This window comes from Lissotriton helveticus, chromosome 3_1 (assembly GCF_964261635.1).
Source record: "Lissotriton helveticus chromosome 3_1, aLisHel1.1, whole genome shotgun sequence".
NCBI lineage: Eukaryota > Metazoa > Chordata > Amphibia > Caudata > Salamandridae > Lissotriton > Lissotriton helveticus.
This window is the reverse complement of record NC_136061.1, coordinates 846,232,163-846,250,755: the sequence shown is the minus strand read 5'-3', so window position 1 is coordinate 846,250,755 and position 18,593 is coordinate 846,232,163. Positions and strand designations below refer to the sequence as shown.

Here is an 18,593-nt window from a genome sequence, read left to right as displayed (position 1 = left end):
CAGGCGCTGGAGACAGGAAGACAGGAAACACGTTTTATTCCGACGGAGCAGAACACATCAGATCGGACAACAAGGTATCGTCTCGAGGTGCTCTCTGACAGCCTCTCTGAGACCTGGTCTTTTATATACTGGTTTATGACATGTGACCGTTCTTTATTACAATAAAGACATTGTGAAGTAGTGAAAGATGACATCCTCGGTATTCCCCCCCCCCCACCAGTTCCGGCTCATTCCAACACGTGGCTACAGTAGAGGTCCTCACCCCCCATACAACAGGAGGGGGCTATCACGCAGCTGAGTGTTTCGCCGATTCCTTTGGAATGTGTGCGCCTGATCGAATCTCAAGGGGTGGGGAGGTCATGATCAATAGTAGCTCCTTTGAAAAGGGTCGAGTGCATACAGTAGTGGGCAATAAACTGTATCCTCAGGCCAAGGGATGACCAGCGGTTCATACAGACAATCGGGCTCAGAGGAAGGGGTCATCAAAGGAGAGGTATTCATGGAAGGAAAGGATCAGTGTGGATAATCGGAAGGAGGTGTTGGTCAGGCGCGGGGTGTGATTCCTAGAGACAGAGTCATGTGGAAGAGGAGGGTTCATGACTTACGCATGTGGATGCGGGGTCAGCCAGAGTGCATGGGGGAGGCTTGCAGGGTCAGGGAAGTGCGCTGATGATCGATCGTGAACAGGGAGATCATGGTACCTAAAAATGGCTGTCGTGTATGTTCATACGTGAGTCTGAGGAATGGACAAGATGGCGCAGATGATGTTTAGGTCACGAACTAAAATTCCACAGGAGGAGGTATACATACCTTTCCCTGCCCACTGGGCGCCCTCTTTGTACTTTCTTCACGAACCCTGATGCTGTTTTACGATTACCGCGGGACCAGGACCACGAGGTTAGTCTGTTGCGCATCGCTGTATGAACACCCCCCCTCTTCCACTGCTTCGTGGCCGCGCAGCCCTGCCTCAGGTAGTGGGGGGGGGGGGGGTTTAGGTTGCATGATGTATTTAATCAGCTTTGTTATCTTCTGTTTTGCTTTGCATGGTGTGTTAGCCTTCTGGGCAGGCCCCCCCCCCTCTCTTCCTACTGCCATTTGGCCGCGCGGCCGAACCCCAGTAAGTGGGGTTTTGCATTACATGGTTGTATTCCGGCAGCTTTGAGGCCTCAGTTGCGCTGCTTGGTGTTTCAGCCTTCCGTGCGGGCCCGATTTCTTCGAGGCCCGCGAATTATGGTTTGGTTTGGGGTCGGGCGGGGGCCCCGGGCTCGGCGAGGCGTGCTGGTTGGTTGTGGGAAGCGCTCTCCTTTAGTAGTCTAGGCAGTGCCTTGCTCCTGACGCTGCACGCTTTCGTGGCTTCACCCCCTGTGTTCGGCTCCAGTGCTTCAGGTAGCAGGCTATGAATTCATGTTGTGAAAGTCCCTCTGAGTTCATCGTGCCCCCAGTATGTGTTGAACAGGGGTAGGCCTTGGGCCCGGAGATGCAATAGGGTTTAGGGGGGCACAAGGACACTGCCTGCCTTGTTCCTAGCGATGTGCAGCCCATTACGGGTTGTGGTGGGGGGGCATCGTCTAGCGCGGTGAGGCTAAAAGATTATTTTCTCCCCTCCAGCCCCCCATTGCCCGCTGCAGCGAGTGCGTGGATCAAGCAGTCTGAATTTTACCACCAGGGGTGGCCTGTGTTGATTGAGTCCCTCGAAGATGTAAATTATGTTGTGTTAGGGTGGGGATCAGGCACAGAGAGCGACCACCTAGAGCACTATACGCATTTGAAAGGAAATATGTGTAGCCTGGCCTCCGGCTCGGGAGAGCAGCAAGGCATCGGCAGCTCTTCTTTCCACCTCTCAGGGCAGCGTTTTAGGGCTGGCCAGGTACGAACCAAGACTGCCAGACACGAGGTCCCCTATTGATTTTGTAACACTGCAAGGGATGCTGGACTGGGTGCACAAGGCCACGAATTCAAATTTAGAAGCGGCATTGTTCTTGGCCACTTTCAGCCTGGCCGTTTTTGGGGCCATCAGAGTAGGCGGCGAAGTCCAAGCTGGACAAGTCTGGGGTTGCATTGAGCAGGCAGGATGCTAGCCTGGTGGGAGACGCCCTCACAATAGTGTTAAGGAGGTCAAAAACGGACCAAGCAGGGGAGGGGAGGATGATTGTACTGTACCAGCTTGAAACGGCCAGGTTTTGACCTGTGCGTCTGTTCGCTGCCTACCTAGCGCTGCACCCAGCAACTGAAGGTTACCTATTGATACATGCAGACGGTATCCCCCTCACTAAGATCCAAGTACAGAGCATCATGCAGGCTTGTTTGGCGTGGTCAGGAAACAAGATAGAAGGTAGACGTTTTTGCAGCCACTCATTTCGCATAGGAGCTGCTACCACAGCGTTTAGGGCAGGCCTCTCAGCTGAACGAATCAAGCAAGTGGGGCGTTGGAAGTCCCAGTGTTACAAAAAATACATCTGGCCTTGAAGGCTCTGTTTTGGGGTGAGGACTGGGAAAAAAATTAATAGGGACAAGTGTTGGGACATCAAGGACAATTTGCAGCAACTGTTGCCGGTGGCGTGCAGGGTGGTGTAATATGTACATAATTATTAAAGATGTGCAGTGAGGCAATATTACGTTTGACATGAACACATGATGGACATAAAGAACAATGTTGCGGCAACTGATGCCGGTGGTTTGTGGTGAAGTGCAATATGTACATTTAATATGTAGCTGTGAAGTGAGTCAATAAAAGTTTGCAAACTTTCATCTCTTTAATTGCCAGGGACTATGGTCTGGGTGATTGGCCACTCGGGCGTTTTGCAATTGGTACGTGGAACGGTGGGCTGAGAACAGGAAATGGAGACATGGTTTTACGGCCACAGACATTATCGGGCTAGGATATCCAGTCATGCGTTGGACCTGCTTGCTGAAGAAGCTGCAACAGAGACTGGAGGGGGGGAGGATTTCCCCTCCGAATGTGTTGGTGAAACACCTGGGAGGGAATGACCTGGCATCTGTGGGGAGGAAGGCACTACTCCATGATATGACTGTCACCATGTGCAAGTTGAGCAGTCAGCTGGGGGCCTGTGAGATAATGTGGTCTGAGATAACACCCCGGCTAGTGTGGCAGGGGGCACGATCAAGGGAAGCGATGGAGGTCTCGCGCAGGAAGGTCAACAGCGCCATGAGGAAATTCACAGAGCAAAGGGTGTTTGGGTTCATCCGTCATGGTTTACTGCACTAACACTAAGGGTGTTGGGAGGACGATGGAGTACATATGTCCAAAGTGGGGATGGACCTGATCTTACTGGATCTGGCGGAGGCTTTAGGGACAGCAGGGTGTAAGTAAGGAGTAATAGTTTGGTTGGGGGGCTCTGGGGTGACGGTGGCCACACCCAGAGCTGTGGTGGAGTTACAGGGTGATTCAGAGGCTGTAAGGTACATATGGGTACCCTCTGCAGGAGCACAACAAGGGTGCAAAGGCCAAATAGCTCAAGGGAGGACCTCCGGTTGGACCCTGGAGGAGCGACGACACCCCGTTAGTCCTACGGGCGGTTGTGGACCTGAGCAACCGGGGGTTGGCTGGCAGGCTCCGCCCTCCTATGGGGCGGGAGTAGAAGGTGTGGGCAGTTGGCCCACCGGTGGGAGGGGTCTACCCTCCCCCAAAATATGGGAAACACCGTTGGGCAGGGCCCCGGTGTAATTTGGCTCATCAGGTGGCAGGCGGGGAGGGGCTGCCTGGCTTGGGATCGCCCGTAAGCTAACCCACCAATCTCGGCATCTTTGTAATGCTAATAAACCTGCAGCAATGTTTCTCTACAAAGGTGTCTTGTCTGGTTATTCCTCTATGAGATTGCTGCATGGGTGGATGGTGAAATGCCGGTATTGGCACTATGCCGGCTGCCCGGGGTCCACGCAGAGGACCCGCTAACAGGGCGGCCACTTTAGTGCCACATGAGGGCACAGGAAGCAGCCTTCTAGTGTTTCGGACCCTCTGGGGTCCAGATGGCTGCGTCACTTCCGGTCAGAGGTGGGCGGGGAGGAGGTATATATACCTTTCCCTTCCCACTGGGCGCCCTCTTTGTACTTTCTTCACAAACCCTGACGCCGTTTCCCACCCTACCACTTACCCGGCGTGAAGCAGGGTGTGGTGGGGGGGTTTTGTGTCTAATGTATTCTTTTGTGTTGCAGACGGAGTTACAGGGCGATCCAGAGGCTGTAAGGTACATATGGGTACTCTCTGCAGGAGCACAACAAGGGTGCAAAGGCCAAATATCCACAGGGAGGTCCTCCTGTTAGACCCTGGAGGAGCGATGGCGCCCTGTTAGTCCTACGGGCGGTTGTGGACCTGAGCAACCGCGTGTTGTCTGGCAGGCTCCGCCCCCTATGGGGCATGAGCAGAAGGGGTTGGCTGTTGGCCCACCGGTGGGAGGGGTCTACCCTCCCCCAAGCTGACTGTCTTGGGATCGCCCGTAAGCTAACCCACCAATCTTGGCATCTTTGTAATGCTAATAAACCTGCAGCAATGTTTCTCCACAAAGAAGGTGTCTTGTCTGGTTATTCCTCTATGAGATTGCTACATGGGTGGATGGTGAATGTTGCCAATATTGGCACTGTGATCTGTGCCTCTTCTCTGCCCGTGTGGGCTACAGGACTGCCTTGTTACTTTGATTTTACTACAGATGCTTTTCTTTGCCAATTGTGTGTATTAAGTCCGTGGCACCTTTTGAAGCCCAGCGGTTGGGGACCTTCCCCTGCTCTAATTCACCAGTGACCTTTCCTTTGAGGAAGAGGAGAAGCAAGGGAGGGAGAAAGACGAAGAGTGTGAAGGACCTAGATAGGTTGTTCTATAAAGTAGAGACCTCTGCCACTCTAGATCTGAGGAGATTAGGCAGCCTCACAGCGGCGGCTGGCACAGGTAAATGCGGTGAGGCGGGGCAGGGTGGAAGCGAGGGAAATTGACGTAATAGGTATAATTAAATAAATAAATAACACTAAACCTATTCCGTCCTCTGTCAGCTCCCCCCCTGCTGCGCCCTGCCGCACCACGCTTACCTGTGCCGGCCGCCTCTGTAGCCTCAAACCACATGTCTCACAACATATGGTTTGACGTCACTTTGTAATAAGAGGCAGAGGGTGCTTTGCTAATGGTACCAACAAACTTGGGATTTTCCTCATAAAATGCTAGGTTGGGACCACAGGAACGCTGCAGCGACCTTGCATGAAAAGAGATTCTGCAGTCCTTGTCCAGGAAGCCGGGAGGAACTATTCAGCAGCTCCCCAGTGTCTTCTCTGACCCATATTAGCATGAACTGGGGAAGCCAGTTTCCTGGTCTGTACAGGGTTCTGCTGGCTGCCGGCGCCCTGCTTGGCTGCTGCTCCAACCACAGTAGCCAAAAAGCAGGGTGGTCCAGTTGCTGTGGAGTCCAGGAAGATCAGAAGAAGCAGAGCTCTTCAGGAGGATTGTATTTCAGAATATTGCATGCCGAAATTTAGTCCGACACAAATATTTTGCCCTAAATAGCGTTTCCAAAATATTGCCCCATTGAGTGTAGATTTTCTATTATTAACTCCATTGGGAAACAATTTTGCAAGCAAAATTTAGGACAGGATATTTGTCATAAGATACTCTGACCATGATATTCTTGTACCGTACTCAGCAGTGAAGACTCCTAAAACATAGGACCCGACTGCTCTAAGCTCTGGGCATCACTGTGTCCCGATAGGATTAGAGGGACACCATTGACACCCCGAGGCCAGTGACGTGCCAGTTGTGCTCATAAGATAGATCCCGCCTTACTTGCTGAAGCGAAGTATGACAAGCGCTCTTTCTTGTATTCTTGGGAGTTGCACTCGAAGGTCACCGAACATCTACAGTGCGTAATGGTGCTCTGCCCTAGAACTTCAAGATACCCATAAGACGGCCAGACAAAGCGCCAGTTCTTGCCTGAGAAAAACGCAACCATCTCAGCCTTCGCAAGCGCTTCAACGCGAATAGAGCCGTTTCATTTTCATAAACTCTGCCCTGCAAGCTACTGAATCACTTATCCTACCTAGGGCGCCCTCGGTGGAGAGCAAATCACTTCATCAAAGCGTTTTTATCCTTGAGGATACTTTGTTCAGTTGGGTAAACTACCAAGTTCTATTCAATCACGTCGGGCTCCCTTCTGATCCCCATCCTTCTTAAAAGGTCAGATAATGACAGCTGGACACCTTTGTCATTTTGGAGACATTTCACACTAGGGTAATATCTTTTTACATACACTTCCTTGTTAATTATCATTCCTTGCTACACTTGAAATGGACACATTTTGTTTCCTCCAAGATTACATCTTTAATTTCTTTAGAACTTTTTCGGGTTCTTGATCAATATTTTACCCTTTTTATGAACATAGCTTGGTTCTTATAACATTTATTCATTTCACAGTACTGTTTTTTAAACTTGGCTTGACAGTGCTGCTGTATCTTTACCAATTGTCACTAATTAAAAATAAAATACACATAGAGTAGGCTTTGGCTCCACCCACCTGAAGTTTTTTTTCTCACCTCTTGCTATTGGCTGTTTGGTTTATATTTCAGTGCCCTATGAAGTACTTGCATTGCATTGCATGAAAGACTGTTTTAATCTTAAAATCACACTGACTCATAAGACATTAAATACTGTGTCTCATAGATGCATTGAATAAAGAAAGCAATCATGTTTTGTTTTGCTTTTACGCTGTAGCGGGCTTTTTAAATGAAAGCCAGACCTCTTTGGTTTTTCCAATGCTTGTTTGGTTTGTTGAATCCTTGTACAGTCAGCACCTCCCTATAGTTAAGCCTTGAGCTCACCACACACCACCCAAACTTTGAGACAACAATATTTTAATGCGTCTATAACTTGCCTTGATGGGGGTTTCTTAGCAAATGTGAAGATGGGAGCTTGCCCATATCATATGTAAATGTACTTGGTCATTCTCGCCCCTCAGGCTGCAAAGAGGATATCTGACCGTGCATTTTAATGAGAAGAAATGTGAAGAAAACATGTAAGGTGATGTGCCCTGTCAACATTAAGCTTTTATTTTAATTGGCTAAAAATGCCATCAAGTAGACCAAAGACTTTTGAATATGGGTTGTTGGGAAGTTTTACTTGCAAAGCAAGCTTGCTAAAGGTTATGAAATGCGAATAGAATAAAAAAAATGCAAGTGGGAGAATTAAGTTTAAAGAATGTTGCGGTGGAAAAACCTGTCAGCAAACCTTTTTGCAAGAATTTTTACATGCAGTTGAAGTTTTGCAAAATTTCCAAAACTTCAAAACCTTTGTGAATTGTATTGTTTGCTCTGGCTGCAAAACTTCATGTGTGAAATTTAAATTTCGCCCTTCGCTAACTTGAAACAGCTGTTGTGCACTAATGTTTTATTCATAATTTGGAAAACAAAGCATATGCTGTTGAAAGGTTTGTTGTCACCGAGGCGGTGTCTGAAATAGCTGCACTAATATATAATTACAAATATTTGTCTCTGTTGCAAAGGCTTTTTAATGCCTATTGGAAAATGTTACAGGTTTTCAAAGCTACATGGCCACGGTAAACGCATGAATGTTTTTATAATCCATGTTTCCCACAGTGGGTGAGAAGTACTATTCTCATAGCAGTCCATGCATGTATGAGTCAGGGAGAAAAGCAAAAGATGTGCCAACTTATAGAACATTAAATTACTTGTTCTCACACCCCCCTACAGTCTCACCACCCTCTTCTCCTAGTGCCAGTTCTATGTCCCAGCATCTAATCTGTTAATCGGCCTGCCACATGCCCGGGTTGCCCAATACCAAGACTGCCTAGTCTTGACTCTACCTCTTTCTTCACCCTACACTTCCTGCCTCTCTTGAAGCTTCTTTTAATACCCGAGTTCTTGCTTTTTCATTGCGTTATTTATCTCCTCCCTTCGTTCTTCCATACCTCTCTCTCTCTTGAAATCTCTCTCTCTTGATCTCTCTCTCTCTTGATCTCTCTCTCTCTCTAGCTCTTGATCTGGGTCAAAATCTGAAGATGAAGAATAAGTCAAAATCTCCAAAATGTAAGGGCTGCATCCCAGTACCTGCAACAACCCGCACGAATTAAGCACAGCTTTCTCCACCTCCTACTTAGCACTGAAGATGTCTGTTTTATCGAGAAGATACACTGTCATGGAACTGGTAATACACGTGATCTCAGTTATAGCTTGGAACACTTTAGGGCAGATGAATATTTTATAGTCATGAACTATACTTGCACCCAAGTGGCCAACTTCAATGCTACCGGGTTCACCTCCCATTCTTTCATCTTCTACATCAGAATGTGCATATATCCCTCCTCCAATGAGAAGATGCACGAAGTTCGCATCAGCAGATCTCAATGCGGGTACTGAAATGCCAGCTTAGACAGAAGCTGTGAGCTAGCTGCAGAAACAGCGGCCATCTTGGAATGATAATATTTTCCATCATTTTCAATAGTCTTCTTGGAACTGGATTGGTAAGCCAGCTGTGTTTGACCCACAACAACAGCTGCGTATGTTGACTCTTCAGAGCCACCAATGTCAGTGAGGTCCTGAAGAAGAGACATCAAGTCAGTCAAAGTAGGTTTACTAGTGGTTGGTGTTAACAGTCCAGTAAGGCCAGGTTAAAGTTGTACCTTTGGGTGAAAAATCCCTGAGTTTCATTCCTTACAATTAAGGCTGCCTGTTTTCCGTTTTTACGGATTTTTACAGATAAATACAGACAGAAAAAAATGTGTTTTCTGTCTGTGTTTATTTTTTAAAGTAGATAAATACAGAAAACTGTGCTTTTTTTAAGTGAATCTCTGTGCTGTCTTACATGAATTATAGGCCAGCAGCTGAGCAGACGGACAGCATTGGAAATTAAAAAACAGGATGGAATTTCTTTAAATAATGTCATGTCATACATTTATGGTATAATGCTAGTATTTACCAGGGGAGGTACTGTTATGTAATATTTGGCAACATAAATAGCTAAAACACGACAGACATCAAAGTATGAGTGCACGTCTATCAGTTAAATAGATATGGAAATGTGCAGTTTTACAACTTCATTTATACGCTAAACACAAAATAAATATGGATAAATACAGATAAAATGGCCCAAAAATAAATATGGATAAATACAGATGGAAATTGCCAAAAAATAAATATCATAAAACCGGGAGCCCTACTTGCAATGCTATGCAGCCTCCTCACTCTCCTGCAAAAGTGTAGCTCTAGGCACGGCCAAACCTGTGGTGTATAACCACATGCACTATGCAATGTGTACAATGTAGGTATATGGAAACCTAAGCATAAAGCGCACATGCAATGGGGTGGTGTGTTGGTATTTGTACACGTACAAAGGCTAGGTACATACAGTCACAGTAAGCACTTATATATGTCACAATCCTTGACCCTTTCAGTAGATTGGTAGAAAACAAAGGTGAAACCTTGCTGAAAAGAAAATCAAAAAAAGGTACGTTTGAAATAAAAAGATTTATTAGGACAAGTTTGACACGTGTGGTGTTTGTACAACATTAGTGGGTTTAGCAAAAGGTGGCAGGCACCCAAAGCCTGTTCTTTGTCAATCCCATCCTCTTATACCAGGGCCTCTCGGGGACCGCTCCCTGTCCCTAATGTTGTAGTAGTTCAGAAAACATACATATTTCAAACAAAAAAATAATAATATTAATAAAGCCAACTTAATTCAATATAAATAACGTGCACCGAACATGATAAAACGTTTGCAATTTAATTACACATAAATAAATATATACAAATTTTCAACAGTTTCCGTCTGGCCTGGTTCAAGTTCGATGTGCTTTTCGCAGCGCAATCTTTTTTCCTCATAGTTTGACAGATCGAGGCGTCCAGGGTGATGTTGTGTAAGCAAAGTACCTTCAATGTCTTAAAAAAAACTGATTTACAAACCACCCTCCTTGTTACGTACTCTAACCTTGAACATGGGGAAGAGAAAATGATGTTAAAAGCTGAGTGACATGGCCTTGTCTCATAGGTTATCACCATATTAGAGCTGGGAGGAGAATTTATTGAAAGTCTGCCAAGAAAATAAGACATATTTGGAGAGGTTTTGGAGAAAGAAGGGCGATTGCTTAATACACCCCTAACACGGAATGTATATTAAGCACGGGGTGAAAAAATCTTAATATCAAGGGCCAATGGGTATAGATATCTCTCAAGCATGGGCTTTGAGATCACTTTTTCAATTTCCTTGTACCTGTGCAGCGGGGCAGTGTGGGATGCCAGCACCCGGGGCAAGGCACGTATTGCGCCTCCTAACCTGGGAACATTTACACTTCCTACTGCAAAACTTTAAAAGAAAAAAATGATTAGTATGAATTTTTGTTAAAATTTTTTTTGTGCTCCCTAAGAATTTTGTACCTGGGTCAATCGCTCCTGTGGCCCCGCGCCTCCCCCACACTACGCCACTCTACCTATGTACACTGGCCCAAAGCATTTCTGCCCTTCAAAATCTGTATGTAGAAAAACCTCTCTCTCCACCCAGTTATGACTTATTATAAAGTCTTTTTATTTTTGATACCTGAGCCGTTACGGCACAGACCCACACTGCACGGCAAAGCAGGGCCTCTTGTAGCTTTTCTGTAATAATTTTAGAGTACAGACATATTACATATGCTGACTTTGACTTCTCTGTTTTTACATTTATTGTAAAATCTGAATACTTGGTATTATTATTTTTTGAGCCATTTTTTTTGGCCCTGTTCAGTAGTCGCAAAAAACATTTTCCCTTGAGGCTCAGCAAGATGAAATACAGCACTATCCACGTTTGGAGACATAAGAAGCTAGCAAGGGCATACCTCGTGGCCATGAAGGGGCTCTATCAAGAGAGTGTGCAGGGAACGACGTTGTCCTTTTTCAGCATTAAATGTTAACCTTTTATACTTCTGTTGTTAGTGATTATCAATGCACGGTGATTTTAATATAACAGATTTTGGGAGCAAGTAGTGTCTGCTATTTTTCAGTTGCACTTTTGCGAAGGGGCTCTGAAATCTAAAAATGTTGAACAATTGAGAAATTTAAGTTTATAATAACAAAAAAAGAACAAAATGGATTCCAATTTTTAAGAAGTAAAATTTGAGACAAAAACTAGCAATGCCTGTTATGGCTGGTATCCGCTGCAAGGCGGATTGATTTCCCAGTTACTGTAACACCCCCCTTCCAAAATTGTACATATTGACACTGCAAAAGACATGTCTTTCTGCGAACAAGATGCTTCTCAAAACTGAATGCAACACCATTTTTAAAGTACATTTTTGTGGGGGGTGGTGGTTGTTAAATGTCCTGCATTACATGTTTCTCTCCGGTGAGAAGGATAAAATGAGGCTTCTGTATTGATGTGTTTCATGGTTGAACTGATGAAGAGTCCTTGTTCTCCATTTTCTCTTGTTTAGAAGGTTGTATATACCCTAAATCTGTGTCTTTCTTGGTGGAATGAGGTGCTTCAAAATCCTTTTCGTCCACATAGTTTTAGTTTCATCCACATGGTCCATGAAACTTGTACCGCTGCGTTGGGAGCCTTCTGCGGTTAGTTTTAGTAGCGTCATCTTATTTCTGTTCCAGTCCTCGGCAGGCTTCAGGCCTCTCCTGCTAGGACTGGGATGGGGCTGCAGCTCTCCCTTGATCCCTGCAAAAGGGGTGTGTGTCTCTCATGTGCCCCTTTATTTCCGGTGCTTTATGTCTTTCTCTGAGGGTTTTGAGTCCCCGCCTGCATGGCCGTTGCCATTCATGAACATTTTGTCCAGCCCCTTAATCGACTCCATCAAGTAGTTCTGAAAGGCGGTCAGGGCAGCGCACAGGGCTGGCCCCCCAAAGCCGTGTGTGATGAGGCTGAAGTGGGTCAAACAGCTCTGGACGCCGGGCTCCAGGATGAGTGACGGGCGGCTGTTGCCCAACGGAGAGCGATCCTGGGCCAACATGTCAGCAAACTCCTTCAGAATCTGCCTGAAAATTTAAGAAAGGGGAGAAGTGTTAACTTTAAACCTAGGTGTGAACCGGTCACTTTTATACCTTTACCTATGGTGGTAGTAAAGGAATTGGTACAAGTAGTAAGATAGAAGGTTCCACTGAATGGCAGAGAAACCTTCCTAGATTGCCAAAAATACATCAGTGTTCAAGCTGGATGTTCAGGGAGAAGTCACATTGCTCTCTGTGGGGCAGCGATGCCCATTGAGTAGAAGGAAAGCAGAGATGATAGGTGACGAGTGCCCGTGTGAAGTGGATGTGAGGGAATAGAATCTAAGGCAGGGAAACCAAGTGGTGGAACAAGGATTTGACGATGAGCGAGCACTTCATTCCTCTGTTTTATCCTGGACAGGTCTGTGAGATTGGAATGTTTGCTACTTAGCTAACGTGTCCTATACACATCTACACTCAACACTTCACTTCACACTCTAAGTACGCCTGGGTGAAATTTTAATTAATGCCGGAGTAAGAAGAGCAATTTCGGTAATTTAACGTTACTCTTGTGACACAAAATTACAGACATGACTCAATTACACTCGTTTGCGTAATTAAGAGTAATTTGGGGCAAAAATCCTCCCACAGGAGCACAGGAACAACACACTTAGTGAGCTACTGCCGGCCGCTGATATTCGAGTTCTGTTGGATTTTGTGCCAATTTCTTAGTGCAAAATGCATCCTCTTGTTTATTTATGACGCAAGGGTGCATTTTGCACTGAGAAAACAGCGCTAAATGCCGGATTATGCTCCTCATGTAATTATGCATAATTTTGCAGTAATTCTACATGGTTATGCTAAAGGGAATTACATGAGTTATGCACATTCCTAACCAGAAGTTATTGTCAACTTGGGATCTGAAGTGAGCTGTCTTACATCACATGGTATTGAAAATTATGTACTTGAGGGCTTATTTACAAGCCCCTTACGCCACTTTTGCGTCATTTTTAACATGGGGAAAATGACACAAAAGTGGAGCAAGGGGCTTGTAAATAAGCCCCTTGGTGTACACCTTCGAATAACAGTGCTGGTAAAATCTGAAAGGGACTTTCTATTCATAGTAGTATAATAAAGAAGACATTATGAAGTACCAATTATTAAGAAAAAAGCATTTGCCACTGTCTGGACTATTATGAAGAATCCAGCAAGAGGAACACTAGAATGAAAACAATCTCCTCTCAACATCTCTATTGCTAACCCTTACACTTATACAAACCCTACCCCCAAACATTTAGCCTAAACTCAGTCATAAACCTCACACTGGTTTCAACCCAGTGCCTGACCATAAACACAGCTTTTAGAACACCATGTAATCCTACATACTCTAACCCAATCTCAGGCCCAAATCCTAAAAGCACCCAGAGTCCTAAACCTAGCGATAACCTGTAAAACAAACCAAACTCTAAACCTAAATTAATTGAGCCCAAATCATTCCCCATGCCCTACTTTAAACCCAACTGTAACCGCAAACATAGCTCTAACCCAATCCTCAAACTAAGCATTTCTCAAAACTTGTAAATGCCATATCTGGACCTACACTGCTGAAAAGATTAGCAAGACGAATAATTAACAAGACAAATACCCAATGTTTCATGCTTTTCACTTTGTTCATGAGTACTCAAAATACAAATTCTTTATTTTCCTCCTTATTACTTTCTTCACAAATATTTTTTTCTGCTGTCTTTTTTTTATTTTCACACAGTGCCTTATAGCTTGTGATGCAGAACTGGGTCTGTAAACGCATACCGTCTTCCTCTGAGCTGCACACAATGTAAGAGTGAAGCTGTGTTGTCTCATATGTGAGTGAACTATATCATTTCTGCACTACTTGTACAAGTTCATTAAAAGATTTCACAATGTACAAAATATGAACCCCTCTGCTGGTATTTTCTATAAGGAAACCAGCCATGGGTATGGCAAAATGGACTTCTATACTAAACAAGCACTGGCAACAAGCCAATAGTTCTGAGTTTCATACTAATGCATATGAATCAGGCATTAACTAGTGTGCATTTGTGTATGCCTTTGTATGCTTGCACAAAGAACATGTCAATGAGAAGCCAAAAGAGAGGCAAGTAGATGTAAAAGAGCCCCTCGTGGATTGCAATATAGGCAGTCCATTCTAGATAGAGAGATACAGCCAATAGTATTAGGTGAAAGAGAAGTATCCTTCTGGGCTGAGCCAAGATGTGATTGACATAGTATCAAGCCAATGAGTGAAAGAGGCTGGTCAAAGAAAGCCAATGGTTGAAAACGGACGATCCACAACTCACTAGATGTATATTTGAAACAAAAGGTCTGTTTAGACCACTATGCTCTCAAACCCAGAACTGAAATTAGGCGTACAACAACTTATTTTACAAAGGGGCTCAAACAGAACAACTGGTTGGGTTTGAATATTGGTGTGCTTAAGGGCACTCCAACATCAAGCCAAAGTGTTCACACATCGACTAGATGTCTGAGCCAAGGCTAGGGGTTCTAGTAGATGGGGCCGCTTGGATGCTGGGCATCTGTCTGTTTGACATTAGTGAATCTGTTTCTCATTACCCCCTGCATTGTAGTTTCCCCGTTAGCACTCACTTGGTGGCCAGAAGCATGTTTTTCCGACTGTGGAGCTCCGTCGGGTCAGAGTGTTGCCGGCACAGGTATTCAGCCGCAGCCTTTGCAGGGAACTCTGTCTCACACACATAACCAAAATCCCGGGCCAGATGTACAGCTTCCCCTGAAAGAGCAAAGACAACAAGCACTGTGAACACTGCATCACCCCTGCATGAAATCCAGTGGTAGCAATTCCTCTATCCCAAGTTATTCAACAACAGGCACCAAGTAAGAACTCATAGTGAATCACACTTGGAAAAAATCTATGTACTGTTCACCTCTGAATCCCAAACCTACAGGGAATTGTGTCCTTACCAAAGATGGTCACTGTGCCTCCAGTTCCACATATGGGTCAAATTAAGAAAAATAGAAATAAAATCTCACGGATTAGAAAGGAGCAGCATGCTTATATTTAAATCCTTGGGCATTTTGGAGGACAGGATAAATAAATAGATACATACATGGTTAGTAAAAAGCATTAGAATGTTAATTGTGTTTTTATAGTGTGCTAATCACCCATGAGGGTATCCAGATGCTCTGTAGCAGGTGTGAGGCCATCCCTTGTGGTTTATTTGAAAACTCGGGTCTTCAGTGTCTTGCAAAAGTCAAGAAGAGAGGAGGAGACCCTGGTGTGTTGTTGGAGGTCAATCCAGGATTTAGGGGCCAGGTACAAGAAAGCGCAGCCCCCTGCTCTGCTTTTGTGTATGCTCGTGTGTATGCTAGTGAGAGGCCAGCAGAGTGGAGGTGTCTGGAAGTATGGTGGAAGTGAATGCAGCTTTTCATGTAGGAAGGGCCAGTGTTGTGGAGGTCATTGTAAGTTAGGATGAGGAACTTAAACTGTGAGCGCTTGTGTATCAGGAACCAGTAGAGTTCCCTAGGGTGTGTTGGGGTGTGGGCTCGGTGTGAGAGATTGAGAGCTACTCTGCTTCGTTGTTTTGGATGGTCTGTAGTCTTCTTGTGAACCGGTTGGTTATCCCTGCAGTCTGTTTCAATAGTCTAGTCTGCTGTTGATAAGGGCTTGGGTGATTGTTTTGCGGTTGTTGTCCTCTAGCCACTTGAAGATTTTTTTTCAGCATCCTTAGTGTTTTGAAGCAGGACGAGACCAAGGCATAGAATAGGGCAGTCATGTCCAGTTCGTTGTCTATGATGATTCTGAGGTTTCTCACTCGCGAGAAGGGTGTGGTTGTTGGTCCAAGGTCTGTGGGCCACCCGGTGGAATCCCATGTCGAGGTATTCTTCCCAAAGACTACTACCTCTGCCTTGTACACGTTCAATTTGAGGCAATTGGATTTCATCCAGAAGACTACTTCTGTAATGCATGTGGTGAACTTGTTCCTGGTGTTGGATGTTTTGTTTAAGAGGGACAGTATCACTTGTGTATTGTCAGTGAAAATAAGGATGTTTATGATGTGAGCTTGTATGACGTCAGCCAGCAGGGGCATGTAAATTTTGAAGAGTATTGGGCCGATGGGTACTCCTGAGGGACTCCACAAATAAGATATAGTGCTTTAGAAGCTTTGGGGAGAATGTTGATTGTTTGGGTTCTTCAAATAAGAAGGAGCAGATCCTTTCGAGGGCGTTTCCCTGGATATCTGCTTTATGGAGTCGTTGGATTAGGATGGGGTCAGAGACTGCATCGGAAGATGCTGATAGGTCTACAGGTATGAGGGCTGTGGCTTTCCTCTGTCGAGAATCATTTAGATGTCATCCATTGCTGCTATGAGGGCAGTTTCTGTACTGTGAGTGGGTCTGAATCTTGACTGTATGGTGTCAAGAAGCTGGTGTTTCGCAAAGGGTGCAGAGAAGTAGCAATATTGGTTGGTAATTGATGAGTATGGTTGGATTATCCGAGGATTTTTTTAGGAGGGAGTTGGCAGCTGCGTGTTGCCGTGGTTCTGTGAAGGTAGCTGTACTGATGGAGGTGTTGAGGATAGGGGTGAGGGCCTTGCTAATAGGGTTTGCTTCTTTATCGAAGCCATGGTGGGAGCAGGGATCAGCCTGGGCCCTGAAGTGGTCTTCATGATTGTTGTAATTTCCTCTGTCACTTGGAGACTTCTGGGAAGGGCCAGGGGGTCCGGTTATGGGGGTGGGGAGGAGTTGTGGTATATGGTTGCAATTTTTTTGCAGAAGACGTTCTAAGTCGTTGCACAGTACTTCTGGTCGGTTGATGTTTCCAGTGACAGCTTTGTACCCAGGATGGATTTATCTACAAGACAGCTAGTTTTGTCTAGATTAAATGCGTCCTAAGTGCAAAGATTTATTACAGTACAGGTATTTGTGTAGCACTTTTCCACCGTTTGTAAGGTCCCGGAGCCCTTTTGGAATCATTTTGCTCTTTATGGTTATGAGATTCTCTGTCACCGGTGCCAAGGTGGTCTGTGGGCTCTGTGTTTGGCTGTGTGTGTCTGTTTTCCATAATGATTCATGTTGGATAGAGGCCATCTTTGGTATTATTGACTGATGTTTTGTTCAGTAATGTTTCTTGTTGAGTAATAGCAGGCGAGGGTGCAACTGAGGGGCGAACCTGCTGGGAGGTGAAGCAGTGTGATCCCACATTTGTTTCCTAGGGTTCAACTGACCCTGGATTCGTGCCCTCTGGGTCCTGCCATATAGTTCATTGTTCTTCCCTGATACAGAGCTCCACTAACAAGACTCATGGAGTCTACCCAGTTCCAAAGGTGCCATCTTCTAGGATACAGTTGATCTAATAGAGCACGGTTTTTTATCGGTTCAGTCAGTATCATGGTAGTATATACCTCCATATTTGAGGAGGAAAGAATTAGTTTATTTGTCAATTAAAACCTTAAGCAAAATCACACAGTTCATTATGTTTAAAAATACATGCAAAATGAATTAAAAGGAAATGTATCATATAACTAATACGGCCCCTGGGCATTGCGCCACAAGCCCTTCACTTGCTTCAACTTTCCTTCCTAGATATTTTAGTTGAGATGCCAAATACAAAACTACATTGGATAAAGTGGCTAAACAGGGGTTGATCTTTTCCCTGATATCTAAAAATGCACAATTGCCATACAGACGGCTCAGGTTCCCTTAAGTCTATTGATATAAGTAAATAAGGTGCATATAAGCAGGACCGAGGCGGGTATGTATACAGTGCCGGCTGGGCTATGAGTCCCGCTTTTAATGTGCAAAACTTTACATCATTAAAAATACCAGAATAGACAAAGCAGTTATCTGCACAAGGCAGGATAGGGAGCAGCTGATTATTGCAATCCCTAGCAGCCCGTCCTTGCCGATTATCTGTGCATGTTAAATTTGCCTAAAAGGTTTCTGATTTATCGCATTTTTAAAATGGATTCGGAAGCCCTCTCCAGATTACTCATTGCATAACCTGTTCGTTGATCATCCTTTTAAAAATATTCAATAACTGAGTCAGTCTGATGTACAGCATTGTGTTGCATGGGTCCATGGACTCCACCAGAGCAGGCCTGCACAACCTAATTCCCCGTTCAAAGAACTCCCGTCTTAATAGAGATCATCGTTGAACCATCAATTCACATTTACGAGAGCCATTTCCCACTGGGCCTAAATTAAAAAGTGTCCACTCCTTTCACATAGGTACTCATAAGACCACAATGTCTCTTCTCATGGTTACTGACCTGAGGACATTTCACAATGGTTACCTTCCTACAAAATTACCACATCCCTTTATCTTACAGTTCATCAGTCTAAAGTGTAATAACAAAATTGAAGGTACTACAAAGTCTTGGGAACAGCATAGCCCTTGTGCTTTCCATTTTGTGACAGGTACTCCCTCCGCCTTACTAACGATGTTGTCTAAAATGCTTATGCACAGTAAGTACTGGTTTAACTCAGTGATTGAAATGGAAAAATAGAAGTGCATGTACTCTGTAACAGGGTGCCTGCTTGTTTCGCAGAAGTGCTGGTACTCTACAATTAAAAGTATTGCATTTCTCTCGAGAAGTGCTGGTACTCTCCCTCTCAAAATAAATAAGTGCCAGTACTCTGTACCGGACAGTACCGGCCCGTTTGAA

The 18,593-nt window shown here is 45.0% G+C and overlaps 1 protein-coding gene across 1 annotated transcript in view; it reads right to left on the bottom strand.

Annotated features, from left to right (window-relative positions):
- Window positions 1-9,455: 9,455 nt before the first annotated feature.
- The window catches only part of TFAP2E (transcription factor AP-2 epsilon), a 92,806-nt gene continuing 83,668 nt past the window's right edge, over window positions 9,456-18,593 (bottom strand). The window contains exons 6-7 of the mRNA XM_078681150.1: window positions 14,557-14,698; window positions 9,456-11,961 (exon numbers count right to left, since the gene is read on the bottom strand). Of these exons, the coding sequence (XP_078537276.1) occupies window positions 11,679-11,961; window positions 14,557-14,698 (425 nt within the window). The 3' untranslated portion in view covers window positions 9,456-11,678. The remainder of the gene's footprint in view (window positions 11,962-14,556; window positions 14,699-18,593) is intronic.